This window comes from Notolepis coatsorum (assembly GCF_963971535.1).
Source record: "Notolepis coatsorum genome assembly, chromosome: 5".
NCBI classification, from domain to species: Eukaryota; Metazoa; Chordata; class Actinopteri; order Aulopiformes; family Paralepididae; genus Notolepis; species Notolepis coatsorum.
In genome coordinates, this window is record NC_140169.1 from 172,892,890 (window position 1) to 172,913,120 (window position 20,231).

At 41.0% G+C, this 20,231-nt stretch overlaps 1 protein-coding gene across 1 annotated transcript in view; it reads right to left on the bottom strand.

The window, feature by feature from the left end:
- Positions 1-20,231, bottom strand: part of LOC311228465 (CLIP-associating protein 1-like) — a 257,076-nt gene that overhangs the window by 122,121 nt on the left and 114,724 nt on the right. Inside the window, exons 2-3 of the mRNA XM_084314370.1 lie at positions 12,963-13,041; positions 10,772-10,875 (exon numbers count right to left, since the gene is read on the bottom strand). Of these exons, the coding sequence (XP_084170496.1) occupies positions 10,772-10,875; positions 12,963-13,041 (183 nt within the window). The remainder of the gene's footprint in view (positions 1-10,771; positions 10,876-12,962; positions 13,042-20,231) is intronic.

A 20,231-nucleotide genomic window follows, 5' to 3' on the forward strand; every position in this document is an offset into this window, starting at 1 on the left:
ATCAAAATTGCTCGCATCCAACGTGGGAAGCTGAAACATGGTGATAATTCAATATTTATCTACGAAGATCTAAGCAAAGACGCCATCGCTCGACGTCTACCATACAAGGAGGTGATGCAAAAATTGTTCAAGTCTGGTTACAAGCCAAGGCTAACATACCCGGCGCTGTTATCGATCGTGGGCAGGGACGGCCGCAGGTTTGGATTACACACACCTAAAGATGCTGAGGATTATTGGAATCGATATGGAGCAGATACCCCAAGGCAGGACGACATTGTCTGAAAACAGATAAGCCGATTCTCTGTGTATATCAGCAGCGTTGCGTTGTTATTATGGGCTGAGCCGCCACGCAGGATAATGACGCCGCGCGCGCGCGTGCACACGCACGCGCGGCCCCGCGCGCATGCGCATATGTTCCCTCGCGCACAATAATACACTTTGTTTGTATAGCCTTTCATACAGAAACTGCAGCTCAAAGTGCTTCACAACAGAATTAAGACAGGCATAAAATGAGCACATAAAGTGCAGACATATAAAATCAGTTTTTCACATTAGGATCTAACATCCCAACAGGCAACCTTGTTTATGGTTTGATTCAGTTTTAATATAAATAATAAAAATAAAGAGAAGATTAATTAATTATCTACTCAGTCCCGAAGTTTGTGATGTAGATATGGAATGTCCCGGGTTGCTGCTGTTTGCAGAGTGTGTTGTTGTCCGGGGGTGAGTGGTGGTGGGTGGGGGGTTGAATCAAAACAGTTGTCAATTCGGAATTGACGGCTGTTTTGATTTGGCCCTTCGTTCGCCGTCGTTCACCTTTGGACGGCGGTGCACTCTGTGGGCAGCGGCAACTTGGGACGTTCCATATTTACATCACAAAGAGTCCCAGACTGGTTGAAGACACCAGCCTATAGCGGCTATTGTTATGATAATGCGAGGTAGCGCCGCAGGTAAACACAACGATCCGAGCCGAGCGCAGCGCGTTCTCGCGAGCGCGTGCATGTGCGTGCACGCGCTTCTGCTCAAATCTTTAATACTCAGTGAGGTACCACTGAGTGGTACCCCGTGCCATGAACAACGCATGCCTGTATATCAGTATTAGAATGACTTTTATTGTGTTCATCAAAGTAGCAGATGATATGCAGGCCGTCTATACCAATGCGTATTGTGTATAATACGATTCGTAATACATTATAATTTCAGACCTCTGGTCTCCGGGGAGACAAGATCATATCATTGGCAATAAGATCAATCTGGAATATTCTGGGTTTATCGCCCGACTGCCCTGGATCTCTTAGATCATTCTGGAACACAACAGCAGTATATTAGTACTAGTGTATTCTACAACCTTCTAGAATATAATGCACCATGACAACGTAGGCCTGCAACTCTAACATTAAACATCCGGTGTGTGTAAACATAGCATATAATCAATTGACTGAAGTTCAATCAGTCCTTAATAATACTTTAAAAATCAACCACACCTAAACGTATGAACACAACAAGGTTATTCTAACAATTTAAGTAATCACTCCACTGATGAAGTGACTGGCACATTGAAGCTCTAAAAGGCGCTGTTTTTCTATTTTTATCTAATCACTTAATTCGGTTCTAGTGGCTTCTCCACGTTGAGTATTATTCTATCTCTCACTCCTTATCTTTATCTTTTTTTTTTTTTTTTTTTCTCTCTTTCTTTTAACTTACATTGTTCTTTTCCATTGTTCTTCACATTAAGGTATCAATATTTCTCTACAATCTTTTCCTTTTTCCTGACTTTCCTACATGTTAGTAGAGGGTTCAAATGAATATGTCGATGAAAGTTTATTCTCTTTTTTTTTTTTCATTTTTCACAATATTTCATTACAGTAAGGGAAGGTGCAAGACCAAAAGCGACATTCTATTGTATTAGAATGAAAAGGTTAGATCCTATGGCAATTAGCATAGGAAGATTAGGATTACAATGCTCAGTTTGGGCAATCCGGGGGACTAAGGGAGAAAGTCATACGCGGAGGATGTGTTTTTGGAACACAGGCCTGTACGACTCTCTGGGTGAGGGGAAAATAGGGGATTTTTATTTGTATATATATATGTTTTTAAGCTCGGCTCTCAACGGGACCTCATTAATTGGATGTACATCTATTGTAGCTTCGCACTCCAGAAGCATTACCAAAAACTACACAAAAACATGCATAGATTATGGCTAGTTTGAATATAATGATATGGAACACTGGTGGGATAAACAAACAACACAAACGCAAAAGCGTGCTCACACTGATGAAAAAAGAACATGTGGACGTGGCTCTACTAAGCGAAACGCACATTTTAGAGGAAGACATAGATACGTTAGCGGATAACATATACCATAATATTAGTCACTCTTCTTTTGGTACGAGAACTCGAGGTGTAGCCATAGTCCTCAGACGTAAATTAAATATCGAATTAAAAGGGGTATGGTCGGATGCTGAGGGGCGTATAACTATAGCTAGGATTGTACATAATAACAGGAAAATAGCGTTGGCAGCGGTATATGCCCCAAATTTGTATGAAGTGGGTTTCTTCACTTCACTAACCGGTGAAATGTTAAACCATCCCGAGTACTCATTTATAATAGGTGCGGATTTTAATGCCATTTGGAATCCAAGGATGGACAAATCTTACCTTGCCTTTTCCAGCGAACAAAAAAATTCATCTAAAGCATTAAAAGATTGGTCAAAGACTACAGGGGTAATTGATTTATGGCGTTCACTTAATCCCACGACCCGAAAGTACTCCTGTCGATCGGCGAGACACAACACATTATCCAGAATTGATTACGTCTTTGCATCCCCAAGACTATTTGATAAATATGAAGTGGAAATGATACCCAATGCGCTTTCAGATCACTGTTATTTAATCCTAAAAGCAACATTTGGTATACTATCTTCCCGGGCCCCAAGATGGCGTTTTAATACTATGCTGCTTAACAACAAGGAATTCATTACACAACTCAAAGAAGCTCTCACAGTATTCCTACGGGAGAATGCGAATGCGGTGCAAGACCCCAGAATAATATGGATGTCGGTAAAGGGTATGATCAAGGATTTCACGGATAGATTTTCCTACATATTGCGCAAAAATCAATGCACAAAACTGTCTGAAATGGAAACGCTTTACTCAACGTTATTTAATTCTTTAAAATACAACAACTCAACTAGACTAGAAAATCAAGTTAATGTTCTAAAAACAGAGATCAATGCAATATACAGACAAAAATCGGAAATGCAAATACGCAGCACAAGACAACAGCAGTATTTCCAAGGTTCTAAACCTAGTCACCTATTAGCCATGCGATTAAGAATTAATGCAAAATTTGCAGATATAACTGCCATTAGAAAACAACAAGTACTTGTAACAGACCCCAAAATAATAAACGATACATTCAAAGAATTCTACTCCGACTTGTATAATTCAGAAACGACCTTTGATCAAAACAAATTGGACACATATCTCAATCAAATTATTCTCCCTAAACTTTCGGAGGACGACGCTAAACAGTTAGAAGCACCGATCACATTAGAAGAACTCAAGAAGGCCATATCCGGAATGAAAAATGGTAAGGCTCCGGGAAGAGACGGTATCCCATCAGAAATGTACCTTTCTTGTTGGGACATATTTGGACCCTTATTACTAAATATGATCTTATACTCAGTCAAGGAGGGGAGCTTCCATAAACACCACAATATCGCACTCATTTCAGTCCTTCTCAAAAAAGACAAAGACCCCACCGAGTGCGGTAGTTACAGACCTTTAAGCCTCCTCGGAACCGATGTCAAACTGTACTCTAAGGTATTAGCCATCAGATTGCAAAAGCATATGACGTCTTTAGTTCATCCAGACCAAACTGGCTTCATAAAAGGTCGCCTGATCAATGATAACATAAGACAAATACTGCACGTACTAGATGCAGACAAAGAGGACACCACACCTAAGGCGATGCTATCCCTGGATGCTATGAAAGCATTTGACAGGCTGGAATGGTCGTTTCTATGGGCAGTATTAGAAAGGATGGGATTAGGAAAAGGATTCATTGATATGATTAAAGTATTATACAAGGACCCATCGGCCATGATTACAACAGGCACATTCATCTCCGAAATCTTTCCGGTATCACGCTCAGCCAGACAGGGTTGCCCTCTTAGTCCCGGACTATTCGATCTATCATTAGAGCCTTTAGCACAATATATAAGACAATCCCAATACATAGAACCAATCGTAATCAAGGGCACACAACATAAAATTTGTTTATATGCGGACGACGTAATATTGTTCATGCAAAACCCCAACACCACATTGCCGCATCTACTCAAGCTGATAGAGAACTTTGGTGATTTATCGGGATTTAAAATAAATTGGCCGAAGTCGGCTTTCCTTCCACTTAACATCCATGCAAAAAAAGACACAACCCTCCCAGGTGCGATACCCATGGTAAAACATTTTAGATGCTTGGGTGTGGAAATATTTTCCACCATAAGACAAACGGTGAAGCACAATTACACAAAAATACAGAACAAAATCAAAGACGACCTGGACAGGTGGGCAAAACTTAAAAACTCAGTACAGGCAAGGGTATCAATAGTTAAGATGGATGTATTACCAAGAATCAACTTTATCAGCTCAATGCTACCGTTACCCCCTCCAGAGGGCTACTGGAAAAGATTACACTCCTCCACATACAAATTTATTTGGAATAACAAACCACCTCGCATAAAAAGATCCACCGCACAGAGAAATAAAGCAGACGGTGGCATGGCAGTTCCAGATTTTTTACAATATTTTAAGGCTTTCACATTAAGACCATTGACAATATGGTTTGATCCCCAGGCTTTGGTATCTTGGAGAGAATTGGAAGAAAACATAGTAGCCCCACAGAGACTGAAGGACATAGCACACACTAAACTTCCAATCAAGCAATGTGAGCAGAAATTTGGCCCCATAATTACCCATGCAATCAGAACATGGCGGGAAACACAAAAAAAATATCCTAACCCTCAAAAATGGCATAATCACACTCCCATATTCAATAATAATGCACTCTTAATGGGAAAACGTCCTATAAGATTCCCTATATGGGAAGAGCAAGGCATACACTCATTAGGGGATATTTTTAATAACCAGGGCTTCTGTAGTTATGGAGAAATATGCACAAAGTTTAACCTCACCGAGTCCACATGGCTTTTTTACATACAGTTACGCCTATGTTTGAGGTCTCACAGTGTTCCATTACACATACCAGTTGAACACCACAGATACCACAAATTTGTCTATGAAAGAGAAACATTGGGAGGTTTTGTATCAGGTTTTTATTATCAATTACTAACGTCCTCGTATGAAACCCTTCAACTAGACACTGTCTGGAGGAGGGATATTCCAGACCTGGAAAGTGACTTTGATTGGCAAGAAGTCTTACATCAAGGAACCCGGACCATCAACAAATCAATCTTAACTATATTCACAGGACATACTTGACTCCTATAAGACTGAACAGAATGGGCCTGAAACAGGACTCAAAATGCTCCCAATGTACAAATGGAGACGAAGGGACATTTATGCACATGTATTGGGACTGCCCACCAGTTAAGGCATTCTGGAAAGATGTGACCCATCAATTATCAAAACTCGTATCTTGGAATATACCAGTACACCCCTCTGTATTGCTTTTAAATGATGTTTTTGAGTTTGCAGTAAATCCACAGCTAAAGAGATTGGTCTTATCGGGTATCACAGTAGCTAAAAAACTGATCGCATCACGCTGGTTTCAACCGGAAAAAATGTGCCGGAAAGTTTGGTCTCTTACATATCTCGATGTGATATATCAAGAAATATCTACAGCAAGAATTCTGGGTCTCAACGAATCCAAAATGTCAATGTGGGTGGAGAGTGAATGAATGAATGAACAGATTGCAGAATGGGTACAATACAGTACGGCTCAATACATACAATTGTTAAGGGGATGCAGACCTGAGAAAGACGTTTGTCTTGTTTCCATCAGGGTCCCCCATTTTCAATTCATATAGACATTTATGACATACACAACATACATGACATTTATGGCATAGGGACATATAGGTATTTAGTACTGATACATTTGTGACATAAGCGGTATTCAAATATACAGTACTGTTACCCCTAGATCCTGACAGAGTATATACATATGATGGGGAGGGGACTGTACATTAGGAGGGGGTGGGTGGGTGGGAGGGAAATATACATACGGCGGGGAGGGAATATATACATGCGGTGGGGAGGAGACTGTCTATTAGGAGGTGGTGGGGGTTTTGGGCATTTACGGTGGCCAGTTTCGAATTGCAGCCTCCCGTAGGTGCTCTTTAAGGGCGGTTTTGAATGTGGGCAGGGATTCACATTCCTTTACAGCTTTGGGTAGGGCGTTCCACATTGATGTGGCATAATTGCGAAACGTGTTTAGTCCCTTGTTTGAGCCGAATCTGGGTTTAACATGATTTGTTGAGCTTCCTCTGGTGTAGTGGTTGTGGTATTCACTGACCTTTGGGAAGTATTTTGACATGTACATGGGCACCCCGGTCGTATAGTGTATCTTGTAGACCAGGCCCATTGCAAGTTGCTGTACTCTGTCGTCTACTCTAAGCCATCCTAGGTTGGCAAAGTGGGCAGGGGTGAGGTGGGTTCTGGGGTTCAGGTCAAGTAGTAGTCTGACCAGTTTGTTTTGTGATGTTTGTAATTTTGTTTTAAGCGCCTTTGAGGTGCTTTGGTACCATGAGGTGCACGCATAGTCATAGTACCCTTGAATGAGTGCTCCTGCCAGAGTCTTCAGGGTATTCTTGTTTACCAGAGAGGAGATCCGGTACAAGAATCTAGTTCGTTGGTTGACTTTTTTTATTACATTGGATGCCATTTTGTCACAGGAAAGATTTGCCTCTAGGATGGAGCCCAGGTAGGTAATTTCGTCTTTCCTTGTGACAATATTGTCACCCACTGTAACTGAGAATCCGTCGGTCTTGCTGAGTTTGTTATTTGAACCGAAGAGAATGGACTCTGTTTTGCCCATGTGTAATGATAGTTTGTTATCAGCGAGCCATATGCAGATTTTGCCTAGTTCCGTGCTGAGGGTTTTTTCAACCTGCAATTTGTTCTTGTCAGAGACCAGCAGGGCTGAGTCGTCCGCAAACAGGAACAAGTTGCAGTCACAGGCTGACGACATGTCATTTGCATAAATTAGGAAGAGTAGCGGTCCTAGTATGCTTCCTTGTGGAACACCACAGCTCACTGTGAGGGGGGGGGGATAGAGTACCGTTTACCTCTACCATCTGTTCTCTCCCCTCCAGGTAGGATTGCATCCAGCTCACTGATAGGCTATCAAAACCAATTGCTTTTAGCTTGTCCATTAGAATGGAGTGATTGACAGTGTCGAAGGCCTTTTGTAGGTCCAGCATGACCATGCCGCAGTATTTGCCAGCGTCCACCTCTTGTTTGATGTGGTCGTTCAAATAGAGGAGGCATGTGTCAGTGGAGTGGGACGTTCTGAAGCCAGATTGGAATTCGTAGATTAGGTTTTTTTCCGCCAGGTACTTTTCGACCTGTTCGTAGACTATTTTCTCATCGGTTGTTACCATTGTCGTCTTTGTGGACCCCTAGGTTTTTGTAGTATGCTACTATGTGTTCTACCCCATAATGCCCTGAGTGGGAGGGTAGTTTGTTTACCAGTGTTGTGGCTATGTTTGTGAAGAAGATGTTTAAGTAATTGGCTACATCCAGCTTGTCTGTGATGAGCGTGTTGTCCGTCTTTATGTTTATGTTTGAGAATCTGGTTTTAAGTTTTTTACTGCAGCCTAGTTGATTATTGAGTAATTTCCAAAGTTCGCGGGGTTTGTTTTTGTTTTCCTCAGTTTTGTCGTTGATGAAATTTCTTTTTGCGGTTCTGATCATGGAGTTTACGTCATTTCTTAGTCGGTTTCTTTGGATTTTTAGTTCAACCACGTGGGCTTGGAGTTCACTGTTTGAGCTTTTGGAAAGCTTTGTCTGACTTTTATGAAGTTCAGAGCATTTTTTGTCTCTGGTTTTCATAGCAGTCAGTATTTCAGTGTGCATCCATGCCTCAGCGCGATTTTTAACCCTGGTGGTTCTTATGGGTGCCATGTTGTTGAGTATTGCTGTGAATTTGGTTTTGAATCCAAGCCATGTTTCTTCAACCTGTGTACCACTGAGTTCATCTGACCAGTCCAAGCTCCCCAGTTCTAGGTTAAAGGCCTCTCTAGAGTAAGTTTTGAGGTCTCTAGATGTGACTGTTTTGTGACAGCCGGCCTTCTGTTTTAGATTTTTGCGGGTACAGAAAATCATATAATGATCACTTAACCCGCATGCTATCACCCCTTTATTGGAGATCATTGACTTGTCAGAGGTCAAAATGAGGTCAATGGTGGTTTGTGTCGAATCGCATACCCTTGTGGGTTGGGTGATTAGCTGGCTGAAACCGTGCAGATCAGAAAATAAAAAGCTAGCTTATAATGGTAGTGTCTGGTTAGGAATGAGGGATAATGGAGGTACTATCCAAGGAGGGGTCCGGGAGGGGGGGGTTCGAGCTAGAGCATATGTGTGTAGGGTTTTAGAAAATAGGTATTAGGGGTATGTCCTATATAACATTTATATAATTGTTAATTTCGCTGGATATACACTGTATACGGCTAAAATGTTATTATAGACTTTTTTTTTGTCTTGTTTCTGTACTTGCATGTAATTTTAACCACCTTGACTGTTAATTTCATTATGCATTATGTGTTGAGTACTGACTTTTAATAATTTTTGTTTTGCAATAATAAAAAAAAATATATAAAAAAAAAAAAAAAAAAGTGCTTCACAACAGTAGAAAATACAGGCATAAGCAAGCATAAAAATTAGAAATGTAAATACAAAGAGATAGAGAGGTAGCAAGGTTAGGCAAATCACAGTTATTCAGCAATACAAATAATAAAATAGAATAGATTAGATAGAGTAAAAAATTGCGGTTTGATTCAGTTTAAAATAGGCTAAAAATAATAAGATAGAACGGACAGTAAAAAGTGTGATAAGATTGTTCAATAAAGAAAAATATATAACAACAGAGCAGTGTATCGCTCTTAGTACTTTGAGTTTCCATCGCTCTAAACCTAAAGTGTTCCTTTAGGTGCCATAGCAGCATGGGGAAGGGAGGAGGGGAGGTACAGGCAGGGGGAAAAGATAATAATATAAATAGTAATAATAATAGAGTAGAACATGATAATGCTAATAGTGGAATGGAATAAAAGCATAACTTAACTTAACAACTCACGAGTGGGCTACAACGTTTTTCATCTGATCGTTTGTTAGTATGTATGTTAGTCGTAACTTTGTGGAAACACATAAAACACATAAACCATTCAACTTCTACTTCTACCTCTAGAGAAGACATGGGAATCGAAAGCATGGCTCTGACCACAACCTTGCATGCTCTTCTTATCAATCCCTGCCGTTTCTACCACCTGCTTTTGGGTGACAACTTTATTAGGGTGCACTTGCGTTGTAAACAGAGGCAAACTGACAACTTAAGATCAGCCTATTTCAACAGTATGATTATAAATACTAGCAGTGATAGTGTTGTATTGCAACAACAAAGTTGTAGTAGTGAGATACTCTCTTTCTTTCTTTCTTTCTTTCTTTCTTTCTTTCTTTCTTTCTTTCTTTCTTTCTTTCTTTCTTTCTTTCTTTCTTTCTTTCTTTCTTTCTTTCTTTCTTTCTTTCTTTCTTTCTTTCTCTTTCTTTCTTTCTTTCTTTCTTTCTTTCTTTCTTTCTTTCTTTCTTTCTTTCTTTCTTTCTTTCTTTCTTTCTTTCTTTCTTTCTTTCTTTTAGCAGAGTCTCTTCTGTCTCTTAAACAGTACTGTATATTTGTATATCTTGTATGTCATAAATGTCTGGATGTAACAGTACTGTATATTTGTATGTCTTGTATGTCATAAATGTCATGATGAATTGAAAATGGGGGACCCTGATGTAAAGAAGACGAAAGTCTTTCTCTGGTCTGCATCCCCTTAACAATTGTGTGTATTGAGCCGTACTGTATGGTACCCATTCTGCAATCTGTTAATAAAATTTTCAATCAATCAATCAATCAATCAATCAATCAATCAATCAAAGAGTTTTGTGATGATATATTCCCCCACCTAAATGGAAAGACCAGGAGCACAGGAAATAATTGTAGGAGTATGATCTGTGGAAGCAATTGAAAATGTCCCTTTCCCATTTCACGTTCCATGAATGTTTTTATGCGGACGGACGCGTTACTGAACTGGCACCACTCGCCCCTCTACAGCTTTTATCAATGCTCCAAACTGATCTATCTCAAGCCCTGCCCCCTTTTCCTTGATCCTCCTATTACAACTGTTGCTTCCCTCTGACAAAGGGAAACAACAGTTGTGATTGGAGGATCAAGGAAAATAGGGCAGGCTTGAGATAGGTCCATTGATGATGCTTTAAAAAGACAAACAAATGTCTTGCCCATATTCATTTTTACATAATAATATAACTGATAGGGCATACAGACCCTCATCTGTACCTTTGATTACACTGTTTACTTTCTCATATTCTTATAATCAGAGTTAATTAAATTGTTTAAATTTTTTTATTATTTTTTTTTTTAACAATTGTATTGCCTATATTTATGTCTTTCTACTATTACCATGCCCATACCTGTACCTCCCCTCCCCCTCCCCTATGCTGCTCATCTCATCTCATCTTCATGTTGTACCTGTGGGGAGGCCGCCTGCTCCATGATCTTCAGCAGCAGCACTTGGTCCTGATCCCTCACTTGGTCTTTGGAATCCCCCAGACGGTCGATGAGGCTGGGCAAAACTGAAAGCAACACACAGGAGACAAGGAAAATGTGAACTATCCCTTTAAATCAACCTCTGTAATACCAAGCGTAGGCCTGAGGCATGGTGTCAACTGTTTAGCCGTTGTATCGATTTATACATTTACATTTGGATCCACATTTACATTTAGTCAATTGGCTGACGCCTTTATCCAAAGCGACTTACACATTGTGTACAACAAGTCAGCAGGAAGGGTACAACTCTGTTCGTCTAGCACTGCCGAATTTGAGTGCCTCCCGCCAAGTACATAGTAGTACAGACTTATTAGCGTAGTAGGTAGTATAGGCATAGTAGCATAGTACATAGTATATAGTAATATAGACATGGTAGCATAGTACATAGTAGGTAGTAGTATAGGCAGGGTAGCATAGTACATAGTAGGTAGTAGTATAGGCAGGGTAGCATAGTACATAGTATTATAGACATAGTAGTATAGTACATAGTAGATACTGTACCTAAATGTTTACTGTTTACTGTGAGCGATTTGTAGTGCCAAATTTCCCTCAGGATGAATAAAGTATTTATATTCTCTTCTATTCTATTCTAGTATAGACATAGTAGCATGAAGAACATCACTCATTCTTAAACTGAAAGCGTGTTCTCGTACACCTGAATTTGTACATAGAATCACCCTGCCAGTTCCTTATAAGGGCATGACGGACTGTGTGCAAACAGATTCAATACAGCACAAGTACAACGTATGTAACGTACGTTAGTGGGTCGTTGCTAATAAACTATAGATTTATAATATATATTATTAAATATATAGCCTACACGAAGGGAATGGGGTGTGCTGAGAGCAAAATGTAGAGTTTCTAGTTCTTGAATGAATGAATGAATGAAAACTTTATTTAACAGATTGCAGAATGGGTACAATACAGTACGGCTCAATACACACAATTGTTAAGGGGATGCAGACCAGAGAAAGACGTTTGTCATGTTTACATCAGGGTCCCCCATTTTCAATTCATAGTGACATTTATGACATACACAACATATATGACATCATGACATTTATGGCATAGGGACATACATGACAAACAGGTATATAGTACTGTTACATTTGTGACATATACGATATGCAAATATACAGTACTGTTACCCATAGATCCTGACAGAGAGTATATACATATGATGGGGAGAGTGTACATTAGGAGGGGGTGGGTGGGTGGGAGAGAAATATACATACAGTGGGGAGAGAATATATACATATGGTGGGGAGGAGACTGTACATTAGGAGGGGGTGGGTGGGTGGCAGAGAAATATACATACGGTGGGGAGAGAATATATACATACGGTGGGAGGAGACTGTCTATTAGGTGGGGGTGGGGGGGTTTGGACATTTACGGTGGCCAGTTTCAAATTGCAGCCTCCCGTAGGTGCTCTTTAAGAGCGGTTTTGAATGTGGGTAGGGATTCACATTCCTTTACAGCTTTGGGTAGGGCGTTCCACATTGATGTGGCATAATTGCAAAACGTGTTTAGTCCCTTGTTTGAGCCGAATCTGGGTTTAACATGATTTGTTGAGCTTCCTCTGGTGTTGTGGTCATGGTATTCACTGACCTTTGGGAAGTATTTTGACATGTACATGGGTACCTTAGTTGTATAGTGTATCTTGTAGACCAGGCCCATTGCAAGTTGCTGTACTCTGTCGTCTACTCTTATTTATGTATTTATTCACTGTCATTCGCAGTGTTTGTAGGGATTTGAATTAACTTGCCCTGCTCTTAGCTACGAGTGAATCCCCAAGAAGGAACCGTTGGTGAATGAGGATTATTTTCTTTATTCAGATATTGATTGAAAAAGTCAAACAGTCAAAGTCACCGAGAATGGAATTACGAGAGGAAAAGATGATAAGACATGTATGAACGAGGTTCTAAAAATCAAGCCTGTCATTCAAGTCAAGACATGATTTCCCCAAGGGGATCTATAAAGGAATATCTTATCTTATCTTATCCTATCTTAACTTAACTTAAGCAAGAACATGGAATTACCATTACCACTCATCCTGTTTATTTGCAGGCAGTGATATTAGATAGAAGAACACATGATGATGGTTGGATCTCACCTGTTCCAACCTGGGTTCTGAAGCGGTCCTGTAACCTGGTCACTAAGGCAGATAAGAGGTCCAGTCCCAACAGAGCCACCTGGAGAGAGACGAAGAAGAACAAGAATAATATCATTAATACGTGTTTTTAGATTAGATTCAAATGTATTGTCATCATACGGCACAAGTACAATACAACAAAAAGAAGTTGGCATCTAACCAGAGTGCAAAGGTAACAGTAAAGTGCAATAGCAATATGATACAAGTGATTCAACTGGAGTATATAATATAAATGAGTGCTACTGAGTAATAATGATCATAAGATGTATATGCACGATGTTATAGTATTGTGTACAGTGCTACAGGTATAAAAACACTATGGTATAGTAAGTCATACTGGCCAGTGGTATAACTAGTAGAGTAGGTAGGGATACAGATATACATATAGCATGCAAAACGGATTATATGCAGGTATATTCAGACAGATGTGGATAAATATATGGTAAAATATCAATATATAAATAAATATATATACAGTCTATACAGCATTATTTTACATTTTTAGAGAGTTATATGGGTAGACTATGGTTTGAGGTACATGGTACACGCAGGTAGTTGTGATTATAATATAAGGCCATTGTAGACAGTGAAAGCAGTGCTAGGCAGGTATTTAGTATAGGCAGGAGTTCAGAGTGTGTACAGAGTTCAGAATTTACCTCACCTGCACTGCATCTATAACTATAGTGTGTTCTGATGTTGTTGTATTTTTTTCTCTTGTCAAATAATAAAAATCGAATTGAATTGATATCCCAGCAGCACTAACCACATTGATCATCACAGCATAACAGTGCAGTCAGTCTGCTGCTTTCAACCACTCCTGAGCTAGAGACAGTATTCAAATTCGGTTTGCAAAGGATTATGGGTAAACGGCACAAATCCGTTTGTCTTCTGTTGTCCTTGTGGATAAAACTGACCTTCTGAAACCTTCACTGCATTAAACTACAACACACATGGGACTATTATACTACTGCAGAAAATCTATAATGTGTGATTGTGAAATTGCCACACCGTGAGTGTACATCATAATACCGGCCAAGGGTAGACGTGGCAGCTCCCCCTACTGGCAACTTTCCTTGTCATGGGGTGAGAGAGCTGCTCAATGAACGTCTAGTGAGAGCAGCCCTGCTAGCACCATAAACGACACATAAGCATCACCTGAACTTAGGTTCAGTTCATGGTGCAATTTTTGGAACCCTTAACATTTGTAAAAAAAAATAACAATAAAAATATCTTAAAGACACAGCATAGTGAATAAACTACTCTGCCATCTGCTGGTGAGATATTAAATCACACCAGTTAACAAGTACCACCTTACTGCACATCCACAACTGTACATAGCCCTTTTGTTATTTACATTCTATATAGTATAATATCTACATCCTGTTATCTGCACTGCACACTTTTTTATAACTGTGTATAGTCATCTTTATTTTTGTAATTTTATCTTTTATTCCTATTCTATGCACATTTTATTGTATTTATATTATTGGAAGCTGCTATGGTTGAGGAACCACAACAAATAGAATTTCACTCTTATAAAGGAATCTGCACAAATGTTCCATACTTTATAAAAGCACTAGATCAGCATTATTACACAGAGTGTAAACAGGAATTTATTTTCTCAGCATTTCCCTTTGACGTTTCACCAGCAGAGGTCACAGAGTGCAGGAACAGCCATTTGCGGCACCCCTGGAGCAGGGAAGGGCTGAGTGCCTTGCTCAAGGACATCTAGTCAGGCATGGACACACTGACAGCCGCAAGGATCAAACCTGTGAACGTCTGCTTACGGGACAGTTTCTCTCTCCTGCCACCCAAACACCCTCATCCCTTACAAAACCCAAACTGCTGGCACCATCACTACACACACAAGCCGGGAATCCAGATCTCATCCAAGCCACTAGTGTCATGATTGTCTGTATTATGTGTTGGGTGTAAGGCAGGGTGGTGATGAGTTTACCCCCCAGCAGGCAGAGAGCCTGATGTCTACAGTCTTTTAATCCTCAGACGAGTGTCTTTGTCTTTGTTCTCAGACTGGAGGGAATTATAGTAATTAGACCAACGACAAAGGCCCAAACAAAGGCTTAGAGGGGAGCTGAAAGGATCAGCGCAGTAGAACAATTAGTACAAAACCTTTCAGCCCATATTCAACCATCTGCTGCGTTTCGGTTCAACACCTGTGGGGGTAACCTTGCGCAAGTTAAGTAGATGTCGTTAAAAAAAAGGTAATTGGACTTGGATCGCTTAGTTTCAGTTGTTCGTTCGTTCTTTGTTAGGCATGGGTATCGCCACTGATTCACAAGGTCCTGATCAATTCACTTTCCCATTCAATTCAATATCGATTTGGCTAGGGACCAAATTTGCTTGGATATGACAGATTCTCAGAGAACCAATGCTGTAAATTGTACAAGGCACCCTCTAACCTGGTGCATTATTAAGAATATTAATGTTTACATTAAGAATTTACCACAAACCAGCTACATTAATACTAGTACTATAACTAGTAACATGAACCAACAGATTACAGCAGTCAACACATTCAAATTAAGTATTTATATTCTATTCTATTATAGCATATACATTATTTTTTAAGATAGATCTGGGATTTTATGAATCGACGTCGGATTATTCTAATGAAGGTCGATTCCAATCGGGGAAATCAATATATTGACCCTGTTTATCCCGATAGGGTGAATTTGTGAGCACCATTATGCTAGTAGCACCATAATGACACATAAGCATCACCTGAAATTAGGTTCAGTTCATGGTGCAATTTTTGGAACCCCCATGAATATGTCTAATATAAAAAATTAAGAATATTAATGTTTACATTAAGAATTGACCACAAAGCAGCTACATTAATACTAGTACTTTTTAACTAACATGAGCCAAAAGATTACAGCATACAGTGGCTCGGAAGGTAGAGCAGTCTAGAAATCCAGATGTTCCCGGTTCAAATCCCGCTCCTCCCGGGCAGCGTGTCGATGTGTCCTTGAGCAAGACACTTAACCCCTAATTGCTCCCAATGAGCAGGTTGGCACCTTGCATGGTTGCCTCCGCCGTCGGTGTGTGAATGGGTAAATGTGAGGAACAAATTGTAAAGCGCTTTGAATAAAAGCGCTATATAAATGCAGCCATTTATCATTTATATCAATTATTTTTTAAGATCGATCTGGGATTTTATGAATCAACGTCAGATGATTCTAATGAAGGTTGATTCCAATCGGGGAAATCAATATATTGACCCTGTTTTTCCCGACAGGGTGAATTTGTGAGCGGTCTACAAGAGTGAGTGAATTGGACAATTACATAATTATTCATCCAGTCACAGGGGAAAGGGGCGTGGTTAGGAATAGAACAACCACTCCAGCTGATTGGACAGGCTCGCCTACAGGGTGACACTAGGCTTGTTCGAGATGGATTTCGGTTTGCCTCGACTAGTAGACGAGAGTAGCCGAGTGAAGCCAGGGGAGGAGTTAAAAAGGTGGACACTGCCGATTTCACGAGAGCCTCTCGCCTAGTCTCGCATGGCAGATACGCTTTCACGTCACCACACACACATTACACACCTGTCCAGCTCATTATAATGCGATGGCCGTGTGCAAAATTAGATCAGATTCAAATGTACAGCACACCATATACTGCTATAGTGGAATATACTATTCATATACCATAATGTATACCATCTTGTTGCACGCTCCTGGCCGCACGCACACACAACACACTGCTGAATAATTCTGTTTTGCATCAATATATATATGTATACTGTGTATATTGAGGCAAAACAGAATTATATATACAGTATTGAGGCAAAACAGACGACGCATGTGTGTGTGTGTCTGACAGCTTGAAGTTTATCATGATGATATGATGATAACGCATAACATAATAAAGTTTTCAATCAATCAATCAATCAAACGTCTTGTCGTGGAAATATATTATCATGTTCTTATATATCTTGTGGAGATATCATGTTATACAGCTTGAGTTTCAATATGACCAGATTGACTGGTTAATGTGTGTATGTCTCTTTAAGAACACGCTGACATTCTACCAGTCATAACAAAGTTGCTGTTGCTCCCAGTTACTGAGAACCATTTTGTCTTACCTTCATTATCATATCTGATATAATATGTTACGTATGACAACTGTGTATTTAACATATGTCTGAACAGAACTCTTGGTCACTTTATGACCAGAGGCCACTGTGCGAACATGGGTCTCTGACTGTAAATTGAACTTTCATTGTGGCCGCGGTGAAATAACTTTTCTTCTTATTTGTAAATAAACTTTCCTATTATTAATAATGACTCAGAATGATTTGTAAACGGCTCATCGTTTAGTCCATAGATATTTCCCATTACAGTCCCTGGCTGTCACGTGGCTGGTGACTGACAACTTTTCTGAGCCAATAGGCTCTTTGCGCGACCGTAGCAAGTCGCTTCCCAGCCGGGAGCAGCCGAGTGAGAGGTACTGTGGAGCCTCGCTCTGAAGGCTGTGCGTGGCTCGCTCCCGCGAGAGTTCCGCGCCTCGCCTCGTCAGATTTTCAGAGCAAGTCGGACAACATTCTAATCGTCATGCAACGCGCTTGGCGAGGCCGTAGTAAAACCTGCGCAGATCTGCGTCCGCCTATCCCATCTCGAACACGCCTAATGGCAGGTGTGAAATTACCAATCACTGGCAAAATAGCTGCTGAGTTCAGCAGGAGGCACAGCCCCTCCCCCTTTCCTCTTTGACGTCTAAAATCTGTGATTGTGAAATTGCCACACCGTGAGTGTAACTCATAATACCAGCCAAAGGTAGAAGTGGCAGCGCCCCCTACTGGCAACTTTCCTTGTCATGGGGTGAGAGAGCTGCTCAATGAACGTCTAGTGAGAGCAGCCCTGCTAGCACCATAATGACACATAAGCATCACCTGAACTTAGGTTCAGTTCATGGTGCAATTTTTGGAACACCTAAAATGAGGTTCCCCTATGTGTCTAATATAAAAAATTAAGAATATTAATGTTTACATTAAAGGGGACATGCATTGCTATTCCTTGCACTAATTGGGCAACTTTAGACAATTCCTGTGAGTCTATGGAAGACATCTGTAATATTTTTTTCAAGAAAATGCATTGTTTTATATTTCTAATGAAGTACTCAAAAGCATCATTTTCCAGCCTCAGGATTTCAGGCTGTTATTGGATGGGCTCCGCCCATAAGCGCTTTCAGTGACAGTCACCCACACAGCATGATGTATACGAGAGAGAGAGAGAGAGAGAGAGAGAGAGAGAGAGAGAGAGAGAGAGAGAGAGAGAGAGAGAGAACGAGCAAGCGAGAGAGAGAACAAGCGAGAGAGAGAGAGAGGAGAGATGCGTCCCCGACGCGTCTATATTTATCACAGCCGAAGAGTGCGTCGCGTTTCTCTGATTGGCCATGACGCCCATGTGACCGCGGCAGTGCGAGAGAGCGGCAGTGCGGAAATAGGCTGCATCCTCCACGTCAAGAAAGACAGACAGGCATTCTCTGTGACAAACCCTAACCTTAACCAACTCCGAAATAATGCCTAACCTTAACCCTCCCTAACCTTAACTTAACCCTAACCTTAACCAACTCCGAAATAATGCCTAACCTTAACTTAACCCTAACCTTAACCAACTCCGAAAGAATGCCTAACCTTAACCCTCCCTAACCTTAACTTAACCCTAACCTTAACCAACTCCGAAATAATGCCTAACCTTAACTTAACCCTAACCTTAACCAACTCCGAAAGAATGCCTAAACTTAACCAGCGGAAGAATGCACGTTTATAGCGAGAGATGATAAACGTAAAAAAAGAAAGAAAAAAAAATTTAAGTGATTTGAATTTGTGACCAACCGCACCGCAGGCTCCACAGCACGGCGGCGTACCAGTTGAGCTAAGCTACGATGGAAAAATATCGGGGATTACGGCTACATAATGCCGCAAGCTCTGCCGCTCTGCGGCTGCCGCGCTGCCGCAGGGCGTGTCGCAGGGCGTGTCGCATCCAATCAGGGAAAACGCGGAAGCACTCGGCAGCACTCTTCGGCTCCAATTAAAGAATAGGCGTCCCCGACACACACGCAGTCAAGTTTGTGTGTAAATGCTCCGACGAGGGAGAGAGATGGCGCACACACATTTACACACACTTCTGCACGGTCCTGCCGGTCCCTCTCTCTCTATCTCTCTCTCTCCCTCTCTCTCGCGCGCTCGTTCTCTGCCTCTGTCAAAACCTGTTTGAGGAAGTGTCGGGTTACACTATGCGCTACAACCATAGAGGGGGCGTTACTGCAGATCAGTACCTTATTCACGTCAGCAATACCGTCAAATCAGAACAGCTTAGTTGAGTGAGGGAAGATCTCGTGAACTCGAGGCTAGACTGATGAGTCAATATGATAATTAACGACACAGACCACATTGATATAATCCCCAATTGCTAGGATACAATGCTAAACACTGGAAAAGGCCATTTATAATGCATGGGACCTTTAAGAATTGACCACAAAGCAGCTACATTAATACTAGTAATTTTGAACTAACATGAGCCAAAAGATTACAGCATACAGTGGCTCGGCAGGTAGAGCAGTCGTCTGGAAATCCAGATGTTCCCGGTTCAAATCCCGCTCCTCCCGGGCAGTGTGTCGATGTGTCCTTGAGCAAGACACTTAACCCTTAATTGCCCCCAATGAGCAGGTTGGCACCTTGCATGGTTGCCTCCGCCGTCGGTGTGTGAATGGGTAAAATGTGAGGAACAAATTGTAAAGCGCTTTGGATAAAAGCGCTATATAAATGCAGCCATTTACCATTTATATCAATATTTTTTTACGATCGATCTGGGATTTTATGTATTGACGTCGGATTATTCTAATGAAGGTTGATTCCAATCGGGGAAATCAATATATTGACCCTGTTTTTCCCGACTACGAGCGGTCTACAAGAGTGAGTGAATTGGACAATTACATATTCATCCAGTCACAGGGGAAATGGGCGTGGTTAGGAATAGAACAACCACACAGCTGATTGGACAGGCTCGCCTTCAGGGTGACTGGCAGGTGTGAAATTACCAATCACTGGCAAAATAGCTGCTGAGTTCAGCAGGAGGCACAGCCCCTCCCCCTTTCCTCTTTGACGTCTAAAATCTGTGATTGTGAAATTGCCACACCGTGAGTGTAACTCATAATACCAGCCAAAGGTAGATGTAGCAGCGCCCCCTACTGGCAACTTTCCTTGTC